We start from the raw sequence: 18,513 nt of genomic DNA on the forward strand, positions 1-18,513 counted from the left end.
GGGTAATTTTCCATTTTATGTATGTACTATAATTTATCTTATCAGTTCATCCCTTGATTCATTAGTCAAATAGGTACTGAGCACCAACTATATTCCAGGTTCTGATCTAGATGCTGGAGATTCAACAGTGAACAAAAAAAGTCTTTGCCCTTGCAGAGCCGATGTTCTATTTCAAGACAGAAAATAAACAAAGAGTTGCAGGATAAGGTGTCAGAGAGTGATGTGTTACAGAGTAAAATATAAAGCAGAAAATGTGGATGGGGAACCAGTGGGACTTGTATTGCGGTGTGGCCAACCATCCTGGTTTGCCCTGGACTGTACTGGTTTAAGCACTGAAAGTCTCACATCCCAGGAAACCCCTAGGTCTGAGACAAACCGGGACAATCAGTTATGTGCAATCAGAAAAGTCCTCTCTGAGAGGTGACATTTGAGCAGAGACCTCTGTGATTTTAGTGGAAGCCAGCCATGCAGACATCGGGGGGTGGGGTGGGGGTGGGGGAGAATATTCTAAGCAGGGGGAAACATAAGTGCAAGGGACAGGAGGCTAGAGGGTGCTCTGTGTGTTTGAGGAACAGCAAAAAGACCAGACAGGTTCTAGCATAGTGAGAGGGAGGGCCTGGAGACCCAGGTGGAGATGGAGATGTGAGCCGGGTCACGTGGAATCTTGTTGACCATGGTAAAGACTTTGGATCTGAATCCTAAGTGTGGTGGGAAGAACAATGGAGTTTTTGAGCAAAAAAGTCACATGATCTGATTTCCAGTTTTAAAGAGTCACTCTGGCTTTGGTGAAGAAAGATTGTAGAGGCTCAAGATAGAAATAGGGACGCAGGCATATATACAATGGAATATTACTCAGCCATGAAAAGGAACGATATAGTATCATTTGCAGAGATGTGGATGGACCTAGAGAGTGTCATACAGTGTGAAGTAAGTCAGAAAGAGAAAAACAAACATTGTGTAATATCGCTTATATGCTGAATCTAGAAAAATAGTACAGATGAACTTATTGGCAAAGCAGAAATAGAATTACAGTTGTAGAGAACAAACTTATGGATACTAAGGAGGGAAGACAGGGGTGGGAAGAATTGGGAGATTGGGATTGACATATATATACTACTATGTATAAAATAAATAAGTAACGAGAACCTACTGTTTAGCACAGGGAACTTTACTCAATGATCTGTGCTGACCTAAATGGGAAGGAAATCCAAAAAGGAGGGGATATATGTATACATATAACTGATTCACTTTGCTGTAGAGCAGAAACTAACCCAACATTGTAAAGCAATTATACTCCAATAAAAATTAATTAAAAAAAAGAAATAGGGACACAGTAGGGATGCTAAGGCAATAATCCATGCAAGTGATGATGGTGACTCAGGACAGGGTGGTTGCAGTAGTTTCTGGATATATTTTGAAGGTGGAGTCTAATGAGATTTCATGGTGGAATGGAGGAGGGATGAGGATGCAGAGTTTCTAGAATGAATTCCGAGTTGGTGGCTTGGACTTTTGAGTAGGTGGCAGTACCGTTACTGAGATGGATGTCCGAGGGAGGAGTAGTCTGGGGCAGAGTGGAAGGAATAAGGGTCAAGACTTTCCTTTTGGACGTGTTAAGAGTGAAGCGCCTCTGGGCATCTAACTAGTGAAGTGTCGGAGAAGCCAGAGTCAGGAGAGAAGCAGAGCTAGAGAGATGAGTTTGGAAATTGTGGCGTTTAGTCGACACTTAAAACCATTAAACTGGGTATGGTCAACTGGGGAACAAGTATAGGTAGAGTCCGGGCCAGCGTTTCAGGGTAAAAATGAGGGGAAAACAGTGGAAGATCTGAAGAAAGAGCAATCCACGAGGCAGGAGGGAAAATGGGAGATCCTAAAGCCAGCTGCGAAAAGCAGGTTATGTCCTCAGAGACACTGACTTAGGTGAGGACAAAGAATCCATCGCTGGCTCTGGCACAGGAGGTCATTGGTCCAGTCTTTTGGAGGCATGTTGGGATGACAGCCTCTTTGGAATGGGTTCAAGAGAGAAAAGGAGGGGGAGTGGGGACTAAGTCCAGACAACTCTTTCAAGGACTTTAACTGAGAAGGGAACATAGCAGTGGGACAGTCTCTCAAGAGGGGTGTAAGTTCCAGAGAGGGAGCTATTACAGCTGGCGGGTATTCTGAAGTGCCCTACGGTGGGACACTGAGGTTATTATTATTTTTATTATTGTTTTCCTGTTCTAAGCAGTGCTCCTAAATGAAGGCTGCATCAGCGTCTTGTCATTGAAAAGAAATGTCCTTGTTCTGGGCATTTGTTTTGCCAACGTGATATCCTGTCCATCTGTGTATTGGTTCAACATTTCTGTTCTTAAAAAATGGAGAGCTCTGATACTGGTCTTGGGTTTTCCTTGTATGACACCCCCGCTTCAGAGCCTACAGAGAACTCCCAAGGCCACTGGGCTTAGGTCCCTCCCTGACCAACCCCTCAGCCCCAGCTGCACAGATACCCAACCTGTGGTGAACTACAGAGGTCTGGGTGTGGCATGTGGTAACCACACAGAAAGTTCCAGAAGGGCAGGAGCTGAGTCAGGCCCTGTCAACTCCTTCATTCCCCAGAACACCCCATATAACCTCCGCGAGAGAGAGGAAGGGACCCTGTGAATACCTGATTATCGCACCAGGCAGCAAGGCCTTCATGCACCAGGGTGCCACCGGGACCCTGCTTCCTGGCTCTTACACAGCCAACCAGCCCTGCCCTGGAGACAGCGGCCAGAGCCCCGGAGCGCCGGCAGGGAAAGGCCCAAAGGGCCAGGTGTTCAGCAAAGACCAAGGCCACGCTGACTGAACCAGACACCCGGGCTCTGAAACACCTGCAGGTTCCTGGGAGGCAAAGGGCTCTTGGCTGTCACGGTGAGGTCTCTAGAACCTCATCTTCAGCCCTAGATGGTCTGCACCAGGCCTTGGTAGGCCCCGGGGAACATGTATCCTCACAGACAGGCCCCCTACACACACACACACACACATACAACACACACACACAATTTACTGATATACACCAATATGAACACAGACACACAATGACGACTGTCACACACAGGTATCACACAGACTCACACTTACACACATACACACAGCACGTTAACATATATAGAGGTACACACTGCCATGTCCACACACTACACTACACAGAGACTCATTGAAGCACATCTCCACACAGTGAGAACAGAGAGTCACAGATGTACAGACACACCGACAAAATTATACAAACATGGTCACACTGATGCACAAATACCCTGACATACAGGGACACACTGATACACCAGACAGACACACTGACACACATTTCTGCACGAAACACCTGCACACACACTCCTTGCCCCACACTCTCACACGCATTCTAACAAGCCCCAGCGTCGCCCAGGCTCTCCGGCAGCTGTCGCTCACCGCCTTCCACCCACACCCCCCAGGGGGAGGCGATGTCCCCGAGGGAACAGAGGTCTTCGGTCCCTTCTTAAGCCCCGCTGGCATCCGCGTGACATCAACAGCCCCCTTGCTGCGGCCGGGAGTTCCGAGCTGGGTGCCGGGGCCGGGCCGGCGCCAGGCACAGACACTTCGGCCCTTGTTGGGAGAACACAGAGAGGCTCTCTTGTCCACTGCCCATCCTCCGGCTCCAACCACTGGTTCTCCCAGCGGCCTCTCCTCAGGCTGTGCAGGTACGTGGGGCTGGGGAGGCCGGGGCCTGGCAGAGGGGCTGTCAGGGCCAGGCCAGGAGTGGGTGTGAGCTGCCTGCGGGAGCACAGACACGGGGCACTGGCTGAAGCCAGGCCGCACTCCCTATCTGGCCAGTTCTGTGGCTCACTCTCTCAGGGCTCCACAGGGCTGGGCCATTCCCTCGCTTCCCCTGTGGTCACTTTCTCAGCTCCCAAGAAGGCCAGGGGGTGATTGCTCCAGGGATCCCCTTGTAAAGACAGGTGGTCTCTACGGCAGCCCAGGTCCCACATTAGGCCAAAGCTGTGGTCCTGGCATGCACAGTGCCCAGCAGCCCACACGAGCAACTGGATTCTCAGGTGAGATCTCAGTTCTTGGCCTTGATCTTCCAAGCAGGGATAGGGCTATGGGTTACTGGGCATGCTGAGCCAGGGCCTGGACATACCGGCCTCCTCCACCCTGCAGGCTGGGCGCAGGGAAGACATATGCTCCTGGCCACATAGACCGCTGCTCACACTCTCCACTGTTTCATCTCAAATAGACATAGGTCAGTGGGTCTGTCCATGGCTCTGGCCCAAGGTCCCCAGGGCAGCTGCCCTTCCAGGGACATTAGGCGGAAGTCTCTGTGGCAGAGAGATAATAGCCAGCACAGAGCCCAGCCCGGGGCTGTCCCCAGGGATCCAGGGGAGCCCAGTCTGCCCCTCACAAGCTGTGGGACCCTAGGCAAGTCCCTTTCTGGGCCTCAGACTCCCCACCAGTGAAATGGGGGGAAGGGCTCAGACTTCATGCTCTGCAAGACTCCTTCCAGCCTTGGCCACCCCAGATATCCAGAGTTGCCCTGGCTCCCAGGGATCTTGCTGCCCTGGCCGTTCTCAACCCTTGAAAAGACTCAGCCTAGGAGGGGCCACCCCTGACCATCCTCCCTCTCTCCCTCCTGAGACGTTTGATGGGAGAGGCTGGGTCCAGGGGATATCATTTCTTGTCCCATGCGGGGGTTGCTGACCTTGGGCAGGTGTCTGGGTTGGGGAAGGGTGGAGAGGGCAGCAGTGCCTAAGGCCCCAGACAAGTGACACTAATTCCCCAACGTCAGCTCTCTCATCCTGTTTCTCCTTGTGTCCCCAGAGCCCACCTGATCACTGTTACAAGATGGACTCTAGCCCGGCTGGGACCCTCAGTCTGCAGGTGAGTGGGTCTTGGTTCCCCCACCCACCAACAGGGGGCTCACTTCCTCCTAAGGCTGAGGAAAGCCCTGGAAGTCCCAGTCAGCCAGGTGGGCGGTCCCAGGACTGGGGGTGCCCGCAGGGATCCCTGTGAACCCCCAGAACAGGGCCGTTTGCAGGGTAAAGAGAGAAGGGACTTGGGCAAGGGCTTCAAGAAGTAAATGAGGGGCTTCCCTGGTGGCGCAGTGGTTGAGAGTCCGCCTGCCAATGCAGGGGACACGGGTTTGTGCCCCGGTCCGGGAAGATCCCACATGCCGCGGAGCGGCTGGGCCCATGAGCCATGGCCGCTGAGCCTGTGCATCCGGAGCCTGTGCTCCGCAACGGGAGAGGCCACAACAGTGAGAGGCCCGCGTGCCACAAAAAAAAAAAGAAGTAAATGGGGTGGAAAATCATGGGATTGGCCCTGAGGACACCTGCGTTCTCATGCCAGTGGGGCATCCTGGATGGCTCTTCTCTGGGCTTCAGTTTCTTCACGCTCACATGTGGTACAACGGCCAGCAGCCTCCCAAGGCTGTTGTGTGAAGCAGGTGAGGTAGTGGGTGGGTTAGCAGGTGGATGGAAAGAAGGAAGGAAGGGAGGGAGGAGGGAGGGGGGAGGAGGGAGGGGGAGGGGGGGAGGAGGGAGGGAGGGAGGGAGGGAGGGGGAGGGGGAGGGGGAGGGAGGAGGGAGAGAGGGAGGAGGGAGGGGGGAGGAGGGAGGGAGGGAGGTGGGGGGGAGGGAGGTGGGAGGGAGGAGGGAGGGAGGGAGGTGGGGGGGAGGAGGGAGGGAGGGAGGTGGGAGGGAGGGAGGAAGCCTAGTAGAGATATTGGAAAAGGAGCAGGGCTTGGACCAGGGGAAAGAGAGGGGGCCAAGGACTAGGGACCCTCTGATTTTAATCACTTCTTTCTTTAAATGTCTTTAGCCCCCAAGGGCCAATGGGAATATCAACCTGGGGCCTTCCGCCAACCCAAAGTGAGTTCTCATCTCTCATATAACTTTCCTCCCCAGCTGCCCTCATACCTGGCTCCCCTCTCACCTTGGGAATATAATCCAATTCTCTGGTCCAGCGTCAAGATCCTCTGCCATCTGGGCCTAGGACCGGCCCCTAGCTTCATCTCCCACTAATTCCCCAGCCTCTGCCCATGCTGAGCCCTGTGGCTGAAGTATCCCCCCAAAGTCTGCATTACTAGCAGCTCCCCACCCTCCAGGCCCTTCTCAGTCTTTGGAGGTCAGATTCCTTTGCCTTCTATGCTGTTGCGTCTGGTTTTCTCCGGACCTTGTCTGTTTTTACACGATTGTGAGATCCCCAGGGGCAGGGGCCAGTCTTATAAGACCCTCTTGGCTGGGAGAACATGGCGTTCTTAGAAAGCTCCCTGCCTTCTCCAGCTTCAAAGTTAAAAGGAAGCTCTGATTTGAACTAAAGCATCAAGTTTCCCAAGCTTGCAAATGCTGACCCGTGTTCCTCCCTCGTCCCGCAGTGCCCGGCCCACCGACTTCGACTTCCTCAAAGTCATTGGCAAAGGAAACTACGGGAAGGTGAGTGACCCGTGAGCATGGAAGGCCTGGGTCTCCCCTTCTCTGGCCTCTTCTGCCCCCTGCTGTTACTTGCACATGCAGAGAGGGAGCTTACAACCTGCAGAATCATGGGCGCAGGGCAGGGGCTGGAGGCCTGCACTGCCATCGAGAAATACAAAGCCTGGAGGAGTAGTCACCATGGATTCTGCATTTGTCTTTCTGCTCAGGTCCTACTGGCCAAGCACAAGTCCGACGGGATGTTCTACGCAGTGAAGGTGCTACAGAAAAAGTCCATCTTAAAGAAGAAAGAGGTACCAGGGCTTGGGCCCAGGCATCTCCTCTCCTGCTTCTTGACGGCCCCCTGCCCCCAGCCTCAGGTGGCTTCCTAAGATGCGTCCCAACTCTGGGCACAGAGGTGGCCCAGCAGGGGGGTCAGGTGGTGCCCGGGATGCTGACCCTTCTCCAGGAAGGCAGGCTAACTGCCTTACCCCAGGGGCCTGCAGGTGACCCGGCCCGGCCCTCTGCCTTCCCCTAAAGATTCAGGGCTCCATGGTGGACCAGTCCTCTGCTCTGTCAGGTGCCGGCCTCCCCATCTGTGCAACGTGGGGGTCACACTTCAGGCTCTCCAAAGGCCCTTCAAGCTACAGCCAACGGGGAGATCTAGATACTTTGGCTGACATGAGTCTCTTAACACCAACTCCATGAGAAGGACAGAGCGGGCCCTGAGAGAGAACTGAATGTCAAGTTGGAGGACTCAGGGGAGGGAATTAATGTGAACAAGGACATCGAAGGGAAGGTGTCCTTCAGAAAGCTGAAGGAGGTGGCCTTGCCGCTGGCCTTGAAGATAGGATTTTTGATGGTCTGAAAACGGCATCCAGGCAGGGGAACAGCAACCAAGGCTGAATGTGGATAGTGCTAAGCTTCTTCCCTCTGCAAGATTGTCCTTGGGACTCATTTACGCGGTATTAACATAGCTTTGCTTACTGTCCCAGGGAAGGGGGCGGGGCATTTGGATCCAGGGCTGGAGGTGCACCCACGTGGACTGGTCGGGGATGAGGTGGACCACACAGAGTCCTGGATGCTAAGCAAGGAGGCTGGGCTTGGCTCTGAGGGCAGTGAGGAGTCACGGTGGGTGTTTGAGCAGGGGCATGAGAAGGTCCTGGGTGAGGTGGCCGTGTAGGCGGTGACATGGCCTGTCTGTGTGACTCTGCAGCAGAGCCACATCATGGCGGAGCGCAGCGTCCTCCTGAAGAACATGTGCCACCCCTTCCTCGTGGGCCTGCGTTACTCCTTCCAGACGCCGGAGAAGCTCTACTTTGTGCTGGACTATGTCAATGGGGGAGAGGTGGGTATAGGTCCACCTGGCGCCTTCCCTGCCCGGCTCTCAGCAGGAGCTTTCCATCCCACATGCTCATGGTGCCCCAGGTTCTGGAACAATCTCCCCTCATCCTTACAACAGACCCATTCTGCAGCTGAAAAAAACCGAGGCTCGGGCAGGTAACTCACTTGCTCAAGGCCACTCAGCCTGTACCCGGCAGAGCCAGGATTTGAAGGCGGGTCTATCTAACTCCCAGCCATTATCATTACTTGACTTCCAAGCAGAGCTGCCCAGAATCCCTTCAGTGGACCTGGGAAAAGTCACTGTTAGAGGAGCTCTGTGGTCAGTATTTCTAATGCCCCCATCTTACACCAAAGACCACTGCATGGGAGTGACCAGTCCCTGTGGGAAAGATCTGAGGCCACCTGGTGACCCAGAAGCACAGCTGGGATAAGCTGGGCTCCCTCTTCTGCCACTCTGAGCAAGATGACAAGATGGCCCTTCTCAGTGACCCCAGATTTAACCTGTGTGACCTCAAGCTCTTTAGCCTGATGCCAAGAGGGAAGTTTTTGTCCTGCATCCCTAAATTCCCTGCTGGAGGTAAAGGGCTTTCTTTGCCAGCCAAATAGACCAAAGCAACTGGCCCGGGAGCAGATCTAACCCAGGCTCAGTTTGACCATCATAATCATTTTATCACCTGGGCTGGAGGAAAAGCACATCTTTTTTTGTGTGTGTGGTATGCGGGCATCTCACTGTTGTGGCCTCTCCCGTTGCGGAGCACAGGCTCCGGACGCGCAGACTCAGCGGCCATGGCTCACAGGCCCAGCCGCTCTGCGGCATGTGAGATCTTCCCAGACCAGGGCACAAACCCATGTCCCCTGCATCAGCAGGCGGACTCTCAACCACTGCGCCACCAGGGAAGCCCGAAAAGCACATCTTTGACGCACCCGGGTTCACATCACAGCTCTGCCAATTACAGTATGTGACCTTGGGCAAGTCACCTGACTGCTCTGACTCTTCCAGTTTCCTTTTCTGTGAAACTGACCTCCTACTTGATACCTGGAAGGTAGTCAGGAAGATTAAAGGAGATTAGAGACGTGAAAGGGTCTGGCTGGAGACTGAAACTCAATAGGTGCTCCATCCCTGCTAATTCATCTTTCCTGCTGACACTTTGCCCGCTCTGTGGGGCAGGGGCCAGCATGCCCTTCCTTGTATGAGGACATTGCAGCTTAGAGAGTGGGTTACTTGGCCAGCTGCCCCCCACCCCACACTTGAGGAGCTGGAGCCCCCCAGGAACCCGCTCACATGTCTCCTCCCCCTCCAGCTCTTCTTCCACCTGCAGCGGGAGCGCCGGTTCCTGGAGCCCCGGGCCCGGTTTTACGCCGCCGAGGTGGCCAGCGCCATTGGCTACCTGCACTCCCTCAACATCATTTACAGGTGAGGCCTGCCTGTGGCTCAGAGCTAGGCCTGGCCCTTCTGCCCCAACAGCCAGGAGTCGTATGGACCCCCAGATCCTGCTGAAATCCTGGTGAACTTGGTCCTCTGTCTGAGGAGGAGGGCCTGCCAGCAAGTGGGAGCCTCTTCCGTCCTGGGATTGAGTGCCCATCCTCCTCGGGCTCTCCCTGTGCATCTCTGCATCTCCATGAATAGTCCTCTTGCAGGACCCCGGTCCCCAGCTCACGTCACTAAGCAGCTGTGACATCACAGCGCCCTTTTCTCTCGTTTTCTGCAGGGACCTGAAACCAGAGAACATTCTTTTGGACTGCCAGGTTGGTGGGTATGTGTGTGTGCGTGCGCACGTGTGTGCTGTGTGCCCTTGAGTGTGTGTGCACGCATTGTGCATGCGTGCATGTGGCTAAGGACGCATTCAAGTATGTGTGCGCATGTGTGCCTATGCCTGTATACACACATACACGCATATATGTACACGCATGTGCGTTATGTGTACACGTGGCTACGTATCCATGTGCATGTACGTGTATACGGGGTGGGGGGCAGGGATGGAGCCATGTGGAGGCTCGAGGATTTTGTAGTCCTTCCATGGCATAGACTGTGTTCCCTGGAAAGAGACTCTGAGATGGAGCACTGGGTGCAGAAGCTTCCTGGAGAACACTCTCAAGAGATTCACGTTTAAGGGGGTGAGGAGGCAGGACTGGGCAGAGGAAGCAGCTCGCCTGCCTTGTGGCTGTAAGTGAGGCCTCCTCAGCTGATCTTACAGGGGTGGGGTGGGCCTGAGCTGGGATGGCTTTTTAGAACTGTTCCAAACTGAGGCAAGGAGGCTGGGCATCTGTGCCCCTACACTGACCAGTCACTGGATGGGGATTGCCCCTTGAGAGGGGGCATGACTTTGGATGAGGGCAATGGCCCAGCATGGGGGGATGGGCGGGACGGCTCCTAAAGAGGGATCTGGACAGAGCCCTGCAGCATCCACACTGCTCTACCAACCACCCTCTCTGCCACAAGGCGTGCTTTCTGGGTCCCCAACCCTCTGTTAAGGGGGCTGCTGCCACTAGGCCCCTCCGGCGAGAACCTTCTGGAACTGCTGCTGTTGTAGGTTGTCGATCTGAGTTTGTGATGAGTGGGGGTAGACAGTGCAGTGCCATCTCCCCACCTGGCCCCTGTGCTGCTCTTAGCATCCAGGTTAGAAGCACTGAGTCTCTGAGTGGAGCGGCCAGCCCGTGCCTTTGCCAGGGACATCAGACCCCACAGCTGCTGCCCCAGATGTGGCATCTGGGCTTTGGGGATAGACCTGGGTATATCTTTGGCTCAGACCACCCTCCCACCCCTGCCCTCCCTCCTCGATAGGGACACGTGGTGCTGACGGATTTTGGCCTCTGCAAGGAAGGTATAGAGCCTGAGGAGACCACGTCCACGTTCTGTGGCACCCCCGAGGTGAGCTAAACCTCCTGGGAGGGGCAAGGCTGGGAGTGGACGAGGCCACAGCTCCTGATTAGGGCCACCAGGTTATACCAGAGGGACCCACTTCTTCCACCCAAGCACTTCCCCGAGCTGGCTGTACACTCAGCCTTGGTTCCCTCCTCCGTGTCATGGGGGCACCAGCTCTAGGGGCTGCTGGGACCCGGCTGGTGAAACTCTGCAGTACTGCTGTCCGATAGAAATAGAAACAGAAATGCAAACCATATATGCAATTTAAAAATTTCCAGCAAGCACATTTAAAAAGAAAAAAGAGGGCTTCTCTGGTGGCGCAGTGGTTGAGAGTCTGCCTGCTGATGCAGGGGACACGGGTTCGTGCCCCGGTCCGGGAGGATCCCACGTGCCGCGGAGCGGCTGGGCCCGTGAGCCATGGCCGCTGAGCCTGCGCGTCCGGAGCTTGTGCTCTGCAACGAGAGAGGCCACAGCAGTGAGACGCCCGCATACTGCAAAAAAAAAAAACAAAAAAAAAAAAAAGAAAGAGGAGAAATCAATTTTAGTAATATATTTTATTTAACCCAACACAGGCAAAATAGTATCATGTCAACATACAATCAACATAAAATTGTTGAAATATTTTATTCTTTTTATTCTAACTAAGTCTTTGATCTGGTGTGCCTTTTATACTGATGGTCCCTCTCAGCTCAGATCAGCCACATTTCAAATGTTCGGCAGTCACGCGTGGCTAGTGGCTACTGTATTGGACAGCACTGCCCTACAGGGTGAAGTCCATGTGCCACAGGAGGCCCTGGCCTGACAGTTAAGATCAAGGTTTGCAAGGGTAAAGACACTGGTCTACCTCCTTCTTCCAGCCACCAAGATCCTGGAGGGTTAAAATTTGCAAGTTTCAGCAGTAATTCACATACATCTCTCTGTCCTGCTAAGGCCTCCCTGCAGCTTTGGGGTTAAAAACCTTTCCTTAAACTCCTTGGACCTTGGGGCCAAAGGGTTTCCCAGCTGCTTGGACAGATGTCTGGATTGGGGGTGGGGGACTGAGGCTGCAGGGCTGGCAAGCCCTCCCGAACTGGCATGGGACAGGAATTTAGCTTTTGTTATTCTCCATGTGCTTGAGAATCTGGGTCTCAGATTTCAGCTGTCTCCTCAAGTTGGTTTTAGGGGAGCTGATGGACAGACGGCCTCTCTAAGCAGGAGCTATTGTCTGTGTTTGGGTATGGCAGGGTGTCCACAGACAGAACTGGCCTCCCAAAGCCTAAAAGCCCAGCCGTCCCTTCCTTGGACGCTGCTGAGGCAAGGAGCAGGGGGTATGGCACCTTGGATCATGTCGGAGACATGTGGCCCTGACAAGTCTCTTCCATGACTCAGCCACTGCCATGGTGCCGGGAGCACAGACAGGAGTAACCACAGTTGCTCCCGTTGTTCAAGGGGTAACACATATATTAGCATGTGTCCTTAACACAGCCCGTAGGGAGGGATTCTGTGGTCCCATTATGTGCATGAGGAAACCAAGGTTCTAGGAGGTTCAATGACCTGCTTGTGACCACACACCCAGTAGAGCTCAGGTCTGCGTAATTCCCTGCCCCTCTCCGCACGCACAGTCTCTCGAAGTGGCTTTGTCTGTTGCTGAGACCCCTTTCCTCAGTGGCAGGGACACCAGGCTAAGAGGCCACTAAGCCCTCGGGTTTGGCAGGAAGCACAGCTCAGGTTCTCTCCTTGCGCAAGGCACAGATACAAGGCACGCGTTCAGCTGTCAGGAGGAATGCAAGTGCCACCTCCTCTTTCCTGACTCCTTTCCATTCATCTGTTACTAAGATTTCCAGAGCGAGTATGTGCCACACTGACTTACACTTCATCCATTAGTCTTCCCACTGCCCCGTGAGTATTCCCAGGGCTTTCCTAGTCCCAAGACACTGATTGGATGCTTTTGAGCAAATTCGATAAAGGCACCCACTTTGTGCAGACTAATTAGAAAAAGTTTCCCCTTTAAATATATGTCAGTTGGGACTTCCCTGGTGGCACAGTGGTTAAGAATCCACCTGCCATTGCAGGGGACATGGGTTCGAGCCCTGGTCTGGGAAGATCCCACACGCCACGTAACAACAAAGCCCACGTGCCACAACTACTGAAGCCCGTGCATCTAGAGTCCGTGCTCCACAACAGGAGAAGCCACCACAATGAGAAGCCCGTGCACCACAGCAAAGAGTAGCCCCCACTTACTGCAGCTAGAGAAAGCCTGAGCAGCAACAAAGACCCAACATGGCCATAAATAAATAAATAAATAAATAAATAAATAAATATTTAAAATAAATATATGTCAGTTGTCAGATGCACCCCTATACTAGGGTTATGGCTTGGTAAGTTGATCATAGCCAGGCTTGCAGCCCCCTTTACCCCTTTGGCTGGTACTTTTGTGTGATGCACAACACATACAACTGTACAGGGCAGTCCTGCCTGATCTCCTCTATGTCCCTAGCACACTGGCAAAGAGCCCCATGCAAATCAGGTCTTCGACAAATGGATGCTGAATAAACATAGGCACAGACAAGTAAATATCACAGCAGGATCAACCCCTGTTGAGTTTTTCCTCCAAGTGCCTTGCTTACAAATGGGGAGACGGAGGCTGAGTGTCTTTCAGATAAATGTATTTCCCCTCAACAGTACCTGGCTCCAGAAGTGCTTCGTAAAGAGCCTTATGATCGGGCAGTGGATTGGTGGTCCTTGGGGGCCGTTCTCTACGAGATGCTGGAAGGCCTGGTGAGTGGGGTATAGTGGACTCTGGAAGAGATGGGGGTGGATCTGTCCCTTGTGTGGCCTCCTCAGGCTCCTTGAGGAACTGAATGAGCCATCACTGGTCTCCGAGCTGAAAAGAGATGATGCCAAAGTGAATACAAGGATTAGATATATTTTTTCAATAAAGTCAGTTCCGCACTTTACAATATACCGTCTCACATGTTACTCCTGTGGTGCCTCATGACAAGGAAACTGAGACTCAGAAAGGTCACAGTGCTGGGAGGTTGTGGAACCAGCCCCTGGACCCAATCCTAGGCTGCCTACTCTTCTCATCTGAAAAATTACAACCTGTCTCAAAGGATGCTTGTGAGGCTGGGATGAAATGATGACAGGAAACTGTTAACTTTGCAAAGTGCGAAGTCGTGGCACAAGCTGGATTAAGAGACATGGGATAGAGGAGGCACCTGGGGGATCCACAAGCCTCACACTGGTGGGGAGAGACTTCTCGGCCTTCCCAACAGCCTGTCCACTGTGCTGGATGCCCTTAGGTCTCTGTCTCTCTCCAATCTGCCACGTGAGCCATCGCACAGACACAGGTCTGGCTGAATCCTTCCAGCTGCCCACTTTGCTCCAAGTGTCCCTGAGAACTGTGCCCACTTTAGCGTGGATGATCCTCCCATCTCTCTCTCTCTCTCTCTCTCTCTCTCTCTCTCACCAGCCACCCTTCTACAGCCAAGATTTGTCCCAGATGTATGAGAACATTCTGAACCAGCCGCTACGGATCACTGGGGGCCTGACAGTGGCCGCCTGCGACCTCCTGCAAGCCCTTCTTCACAAGGACCAGAGGCAGCGGCTGGGCTCCAAAACAGACTTTGTAAGTGACCTGCTAGCGGAGCACTGGCCCCTCGTGAGGCTCTCAGCTTCCTGCAGAGGCAACCCAGAAGCAGTGACATGCATCCAGCTATTTTGTAAAACCAGGCACTGCTAATTCACGCATTTGGAGATTCACAGCTGCTGCTGCCTACTTATTTCCTTCATTCTAACACTTTTATTCAACCAGTATTTATGGAGCACCTACTATGTGCCAGGCATTGAGCTAAATGCTAGGGATTCGTTAGACTGGGTCTCTGCCCTTATTAAGTTTATGAGGGGAAGGCAGACAAACAAACACAAATTATTACAGAGTGTGACAATACAATAAGAGGCCAGACAGGAATTCAGGCGAGGCTTTGCTGGGACTTGTGCTATATAGCACGAGGGGGCAAAAGAAAGTAACAGGTGCCCTTGCTTGCTCTCTGAGGAGGGTGGACTCGTTCTTTAAATGGGGTGAGAGTAGGGGCAGATCTGTGGGTTGGGCAGGAGGGGTGGCTTAGGTTGTCTGCCCAGCCCCTTGGTGGTGCTGTATGCAGGGCTCATGCCCAGTACCCTGCTTTTGTGTGTGTGTGTGTGGTATGCGGGCCTCTCACTGTTGTGGCCTCTCCCGTTGCGGAGCACAGGCTCCGGACGCGCAGGCTCAGTGGCCATGGCTCACGGGCACAGCCGCTCCGCGGCACGTGGGATCTTCCCAGACTGGGGCACGAACCCATGTCCCCTGCATCGGCAGGCGGACTCTCAACCACTGCGCCACCAGGGAAGCCCTGGTATCCTGCTTTTGCCCCCAGCACCTCAGAAGTGACAGTTGGTTTTTGGCCTTTTTGTATCTTATGGTTCATAATTTGTCCCAACTGTGCATGCTCCCTAGAAGTTTGCTCTTCTAGCGTAGAAGTTGAGATGCATGGATTGTGAGACAAACTACGTGGGTTCAGATCCCTCCTCTACCAATTACTAGGTGCAAGACCCTGGGCACATGGCTAACCTCTCTCTGTGCACCTGTTTCCCCGTCTGTAATAACAGCACCGAGTTCATAGCTCTTATGAAGATTAAATAATATATACAAACACTTAGGCCAGTGTCTGGCACGTAGTGCTTTTTAAGTGTTTGTACAAACTGCCCTATATGCCAGATACTGTGAAGTGTAATAACATTTAGGGCATTTGCCTACCCATCCCTGGACAGCTTAAAGAACAGGGCTTTCATGAAGACAGGTCCCCTCCTTCCCAGAGGAAATTTTCATCTTAAAAAATATGTATGATTTTTAAAATAAGGTATACATTCCCATAGATCAAAATCCAAAGGATATTCAGAAAAAGTCCCTCCAGCCACTGAGTTTTTTAAATTTGGGGGCAATGAGTGTGACCAGTTTCTTGGGTGTGCGTCTGGAAATAGTTTGGATCTGGCTTTTTAGCGACCCCCCGGGGGGGTTTGATATGGAGCCAGAGAATCATTCTTTGAGAAACACAGGTAGAGAGAGAGTCCTGCTGGAACAGGTGGAAGTTCGTGCCAGCACTGGTTTGGATTAGGAAAGAAATGGTGAGTCACGCCCAGGGCTGAATCCTAAATTCTGGATCTTTGGGAAACTGCAGCTTTTCTTGGGGCTTTATTTCCCAAATCTTCCTTAGTGAGTCGATTTGCTCTATTTCTCTGGTTAGAATTCTGGAAGAGTCAGGATGCACTGAAGCGGAATGGGGGACAGGGGGTCCCCAAGATCCCCCGGCGCCCCCAAGAGCAGGTTCTGCTGTCTTGTTCACTGACATACCTCTACAGCCTAGTATGGTACAGAGTAGCTGCTCAGTAAATAGCTGTGGAATAAACAACTGCTACAAGGAGAAGGCTGGAGTTCGAGATAATGGCGAAGGGGAGAAGTCTAACTGCAGACACTCCTTTGTCCCAGGAAACCAGCCAGAATGACAAGTTGCCTTCCTAGTGAAGAGTTTAGGGCTTGACAACCAGTTGCCAATAGAGCTGGAGCTCCGAGGCATGTGAGGTGGGGTGGGAACTCCAATAGAAAGGGCTACTTCTGATCAGCACCTTCTTCCTGCAGCTTGAGATAAAGAACCATGTATTCTTCAGCCCCATAAACTGGGACGACTTGTACCACAAGAGGCTGACTCCACCCTTCAACCCTAATGTGGTAAGAGGTCTTCACATTCTAGATTCTGGATTCCCAGGGCTAATGGAAGTTTGGAGGGTATCTGGGGAGGGTATCTGAGCCTGTTCTCTTTCTACAGATGGGAGAACTAAGGGTCCAAGAGGCTCAGTGATTTGTCCAAGGCCACCCCATAAGTTAGAGGCAGAATTGGGTCTAGAGCCCAGAAGTCCTGACCGCCAGTTCAGCTCTGTGTGAGGAGCCAGGCTGCACTTCTTTTTGTGTGTGTGTGTGTGGTATGCGGGCCTCTCACTGTTGTGGCCTCTCCCGTTGCGGAGCACAGGCTCCGGACGCGCAGGCTCAGTGGCCACGGCTCACGGGCCCAGCCGCTCCGCGGCATGTGGGATCTTCCCGGGCCGGGGCACGAACCTGCGTCCCCTGCATCGGCAGGCGGACTCTCAACCACTGCGCCACCAGGGAAGCCCCAGGCTGCACTTCTTTACTTTTAGCACCAATAACCCTCATCGCAGAGCTCTTTACAGTTTTTAAAGCGCTGTGTCATGGAGCACACCCAGACAGAGCCAAGCCCTGTAAAGATTTTCTTTATATGTTTAGCTTTTTTCCTGATAATAAAAATGGCATGTATTCTTTCTAGAAAGTGTGTAAAACAGATGTTTAAAGCATCAAGGAGAAAAAGCTTATTATCTCACTACCCAAGAGAAAGCACCACTGGCATGTTTCCTTCAAGTCTTTTCTATGTTTTTTACATAGGTCACACTTCATACGTATAAATATCATCTCTTCCCTCTTTCTTTTTGCTAAAAACGATGTCATTATTTCCCTGTCATATAAGACATTATAAGTATGATTTTAAGTGGCTGTATAATATTTCAGCCCTATGTGGGCAACATAATTTATTCTACCACATTCCTAATGGTGAACTTTAGGTTATTACCATTTTTTCTTTATCATAATGGACTGATGAATAGCTTTAAGTGTATATCTATGCCCACAGTTGTGATTATTTCCTTAAGATGGATTCCAATTGGGGAATTACCAAGTCAAAGAATGTGAATGTATTTTAAAAATTTATTTATTATTGAGATATAGTTGACTTACAGTATTACATTAGTTTCAGGTGTACGACATAGTAATTTGATATTTTTATACATTATACTCCATATGAAGTTATTATAAAGTATTACTATATTCCCTGTGCTGTCCATTACATCCTTGTAAGTTATTTATTTTATACCTAGTAGTTTGTACCTCTTAATCCCCTTCACCTATTTTGCCCTTCCTCCCATCCCTCTCCCCTCTGGGAACCACTAGTTTGTTCTCTGTACTGTATCTGTTGTGCACACTTTTTTATGTCCTTGATTCATACTGCATTCATGTCACAATCTACTTCCTACCGGCAGCGTCTGGAGGGTTGGTGTGGAGCAGGTAGGGTGCTGGGGTGGGGGATGGAGGAATTGATAGATTGTTATTGGACCTCATGGAGTACAATGACCAATGTAAATGCGTGAATAAGTGACAATTAAGTAAGGATACCCCTGGGGCACTCAGAGGGGAGCACTAACATCTCTCTCGTGGCTGTGGGCTCCTTTGGCAGCTCTGACCCCAGTGTTCCCTTCTCATCATTGGCTTATATTCACAGGCAGGACCTGCTGACTTGAAACACTTTGACCCAGAGTTCACCCAAGAAGCTGTGTCAAAGTCCATTGGCTGCACTCCCGACACTATGGCCAGCAGTTCTGGGGCCTCAAGTGCCTTCCTGGGATTTTCCTATGCACCAGAGGATGATGCCATCTTAGATTGCTAGAAGAGAAGCACCTGTGAAACCACTGAAGCCAGCTTGTCTCTGTAAGAATTACCTTCAGCTGCTATTCACAGTGACCCAGAGTAACAATGGCTTAAATAAGATTTTTTTTCCCCAGCCCTTAAAAGAAGGGTGATGTTAGGTGGTCCAGGGCTGGTATGACAGGTCATCAGAGGCTTTCTGTATTTCTGCTCTGCCATCCTTGGCAAGTGGCTTCTACTATTAGGATTATTATATTATCATAAGATGGTGCTGGAGCTCTAACCACTGCTTCTGTGTCCTGGGCAGGGAAAAAGGAGGAAACGGCAAAAGGGCACCTTTATAGAGCCTCCCCAGAAGCCCCACCCAATGACTTCTGCTTGCATCTCAGTGGCCGTCCACCCTACCTGTA

The 18,513-nt window shown here is 52.0% G+C and overlaps 1 protein-coding gene across 1 annotated transcript; it reads left to right on the forward strand.

The window, feature by feature from the left end:
- Window positions 1-4,830: 4,830 nt before the first annotated feature.
- SGK2 (serum/glucocorticoid regulated kinase 2) lies at window positions 4,831-18,125 on the forward strand (the record flags this gene model as incomplete). The annotated part of the gene is made up of 12 exons (XM_079719226.1): window positions 4,831-4,866; window positions 5,806-5,855; window positions 6,362-6,419; window positions 6,626-6,709; window positions 7,612-7,743; window positions 9,041-9,153; window positions 9,449-9,485; window positions 10,522-10,608; window positions 13,264-13,359; window positions 14,054-14,209; window positions 16,256-16,345; window positions 17,961-18,125. The coding sequence occupies 12 exons, from the start codon at window positions 4,831-4,833 to the stop codon at window positions 18,123-18,125; spliced, it is 1,104 nt and encodes a 367-aa protein (XP_079575352.1).
- Window positions 18,126-18,513: the final 388 nt, after the last annotated feature.

Source organism: Hyperoodon ampullatus, assembly GCF_949752795.1.
Source record: "Hyperoodon ampullatus genome assembly, chromosome: 14".
NCBI lineage: Eukaryota > Metazoa > Chordata > Mammalia > Artiodactyla > Ziphiidae > Hyperoodon > Hyperoodon ampullatus.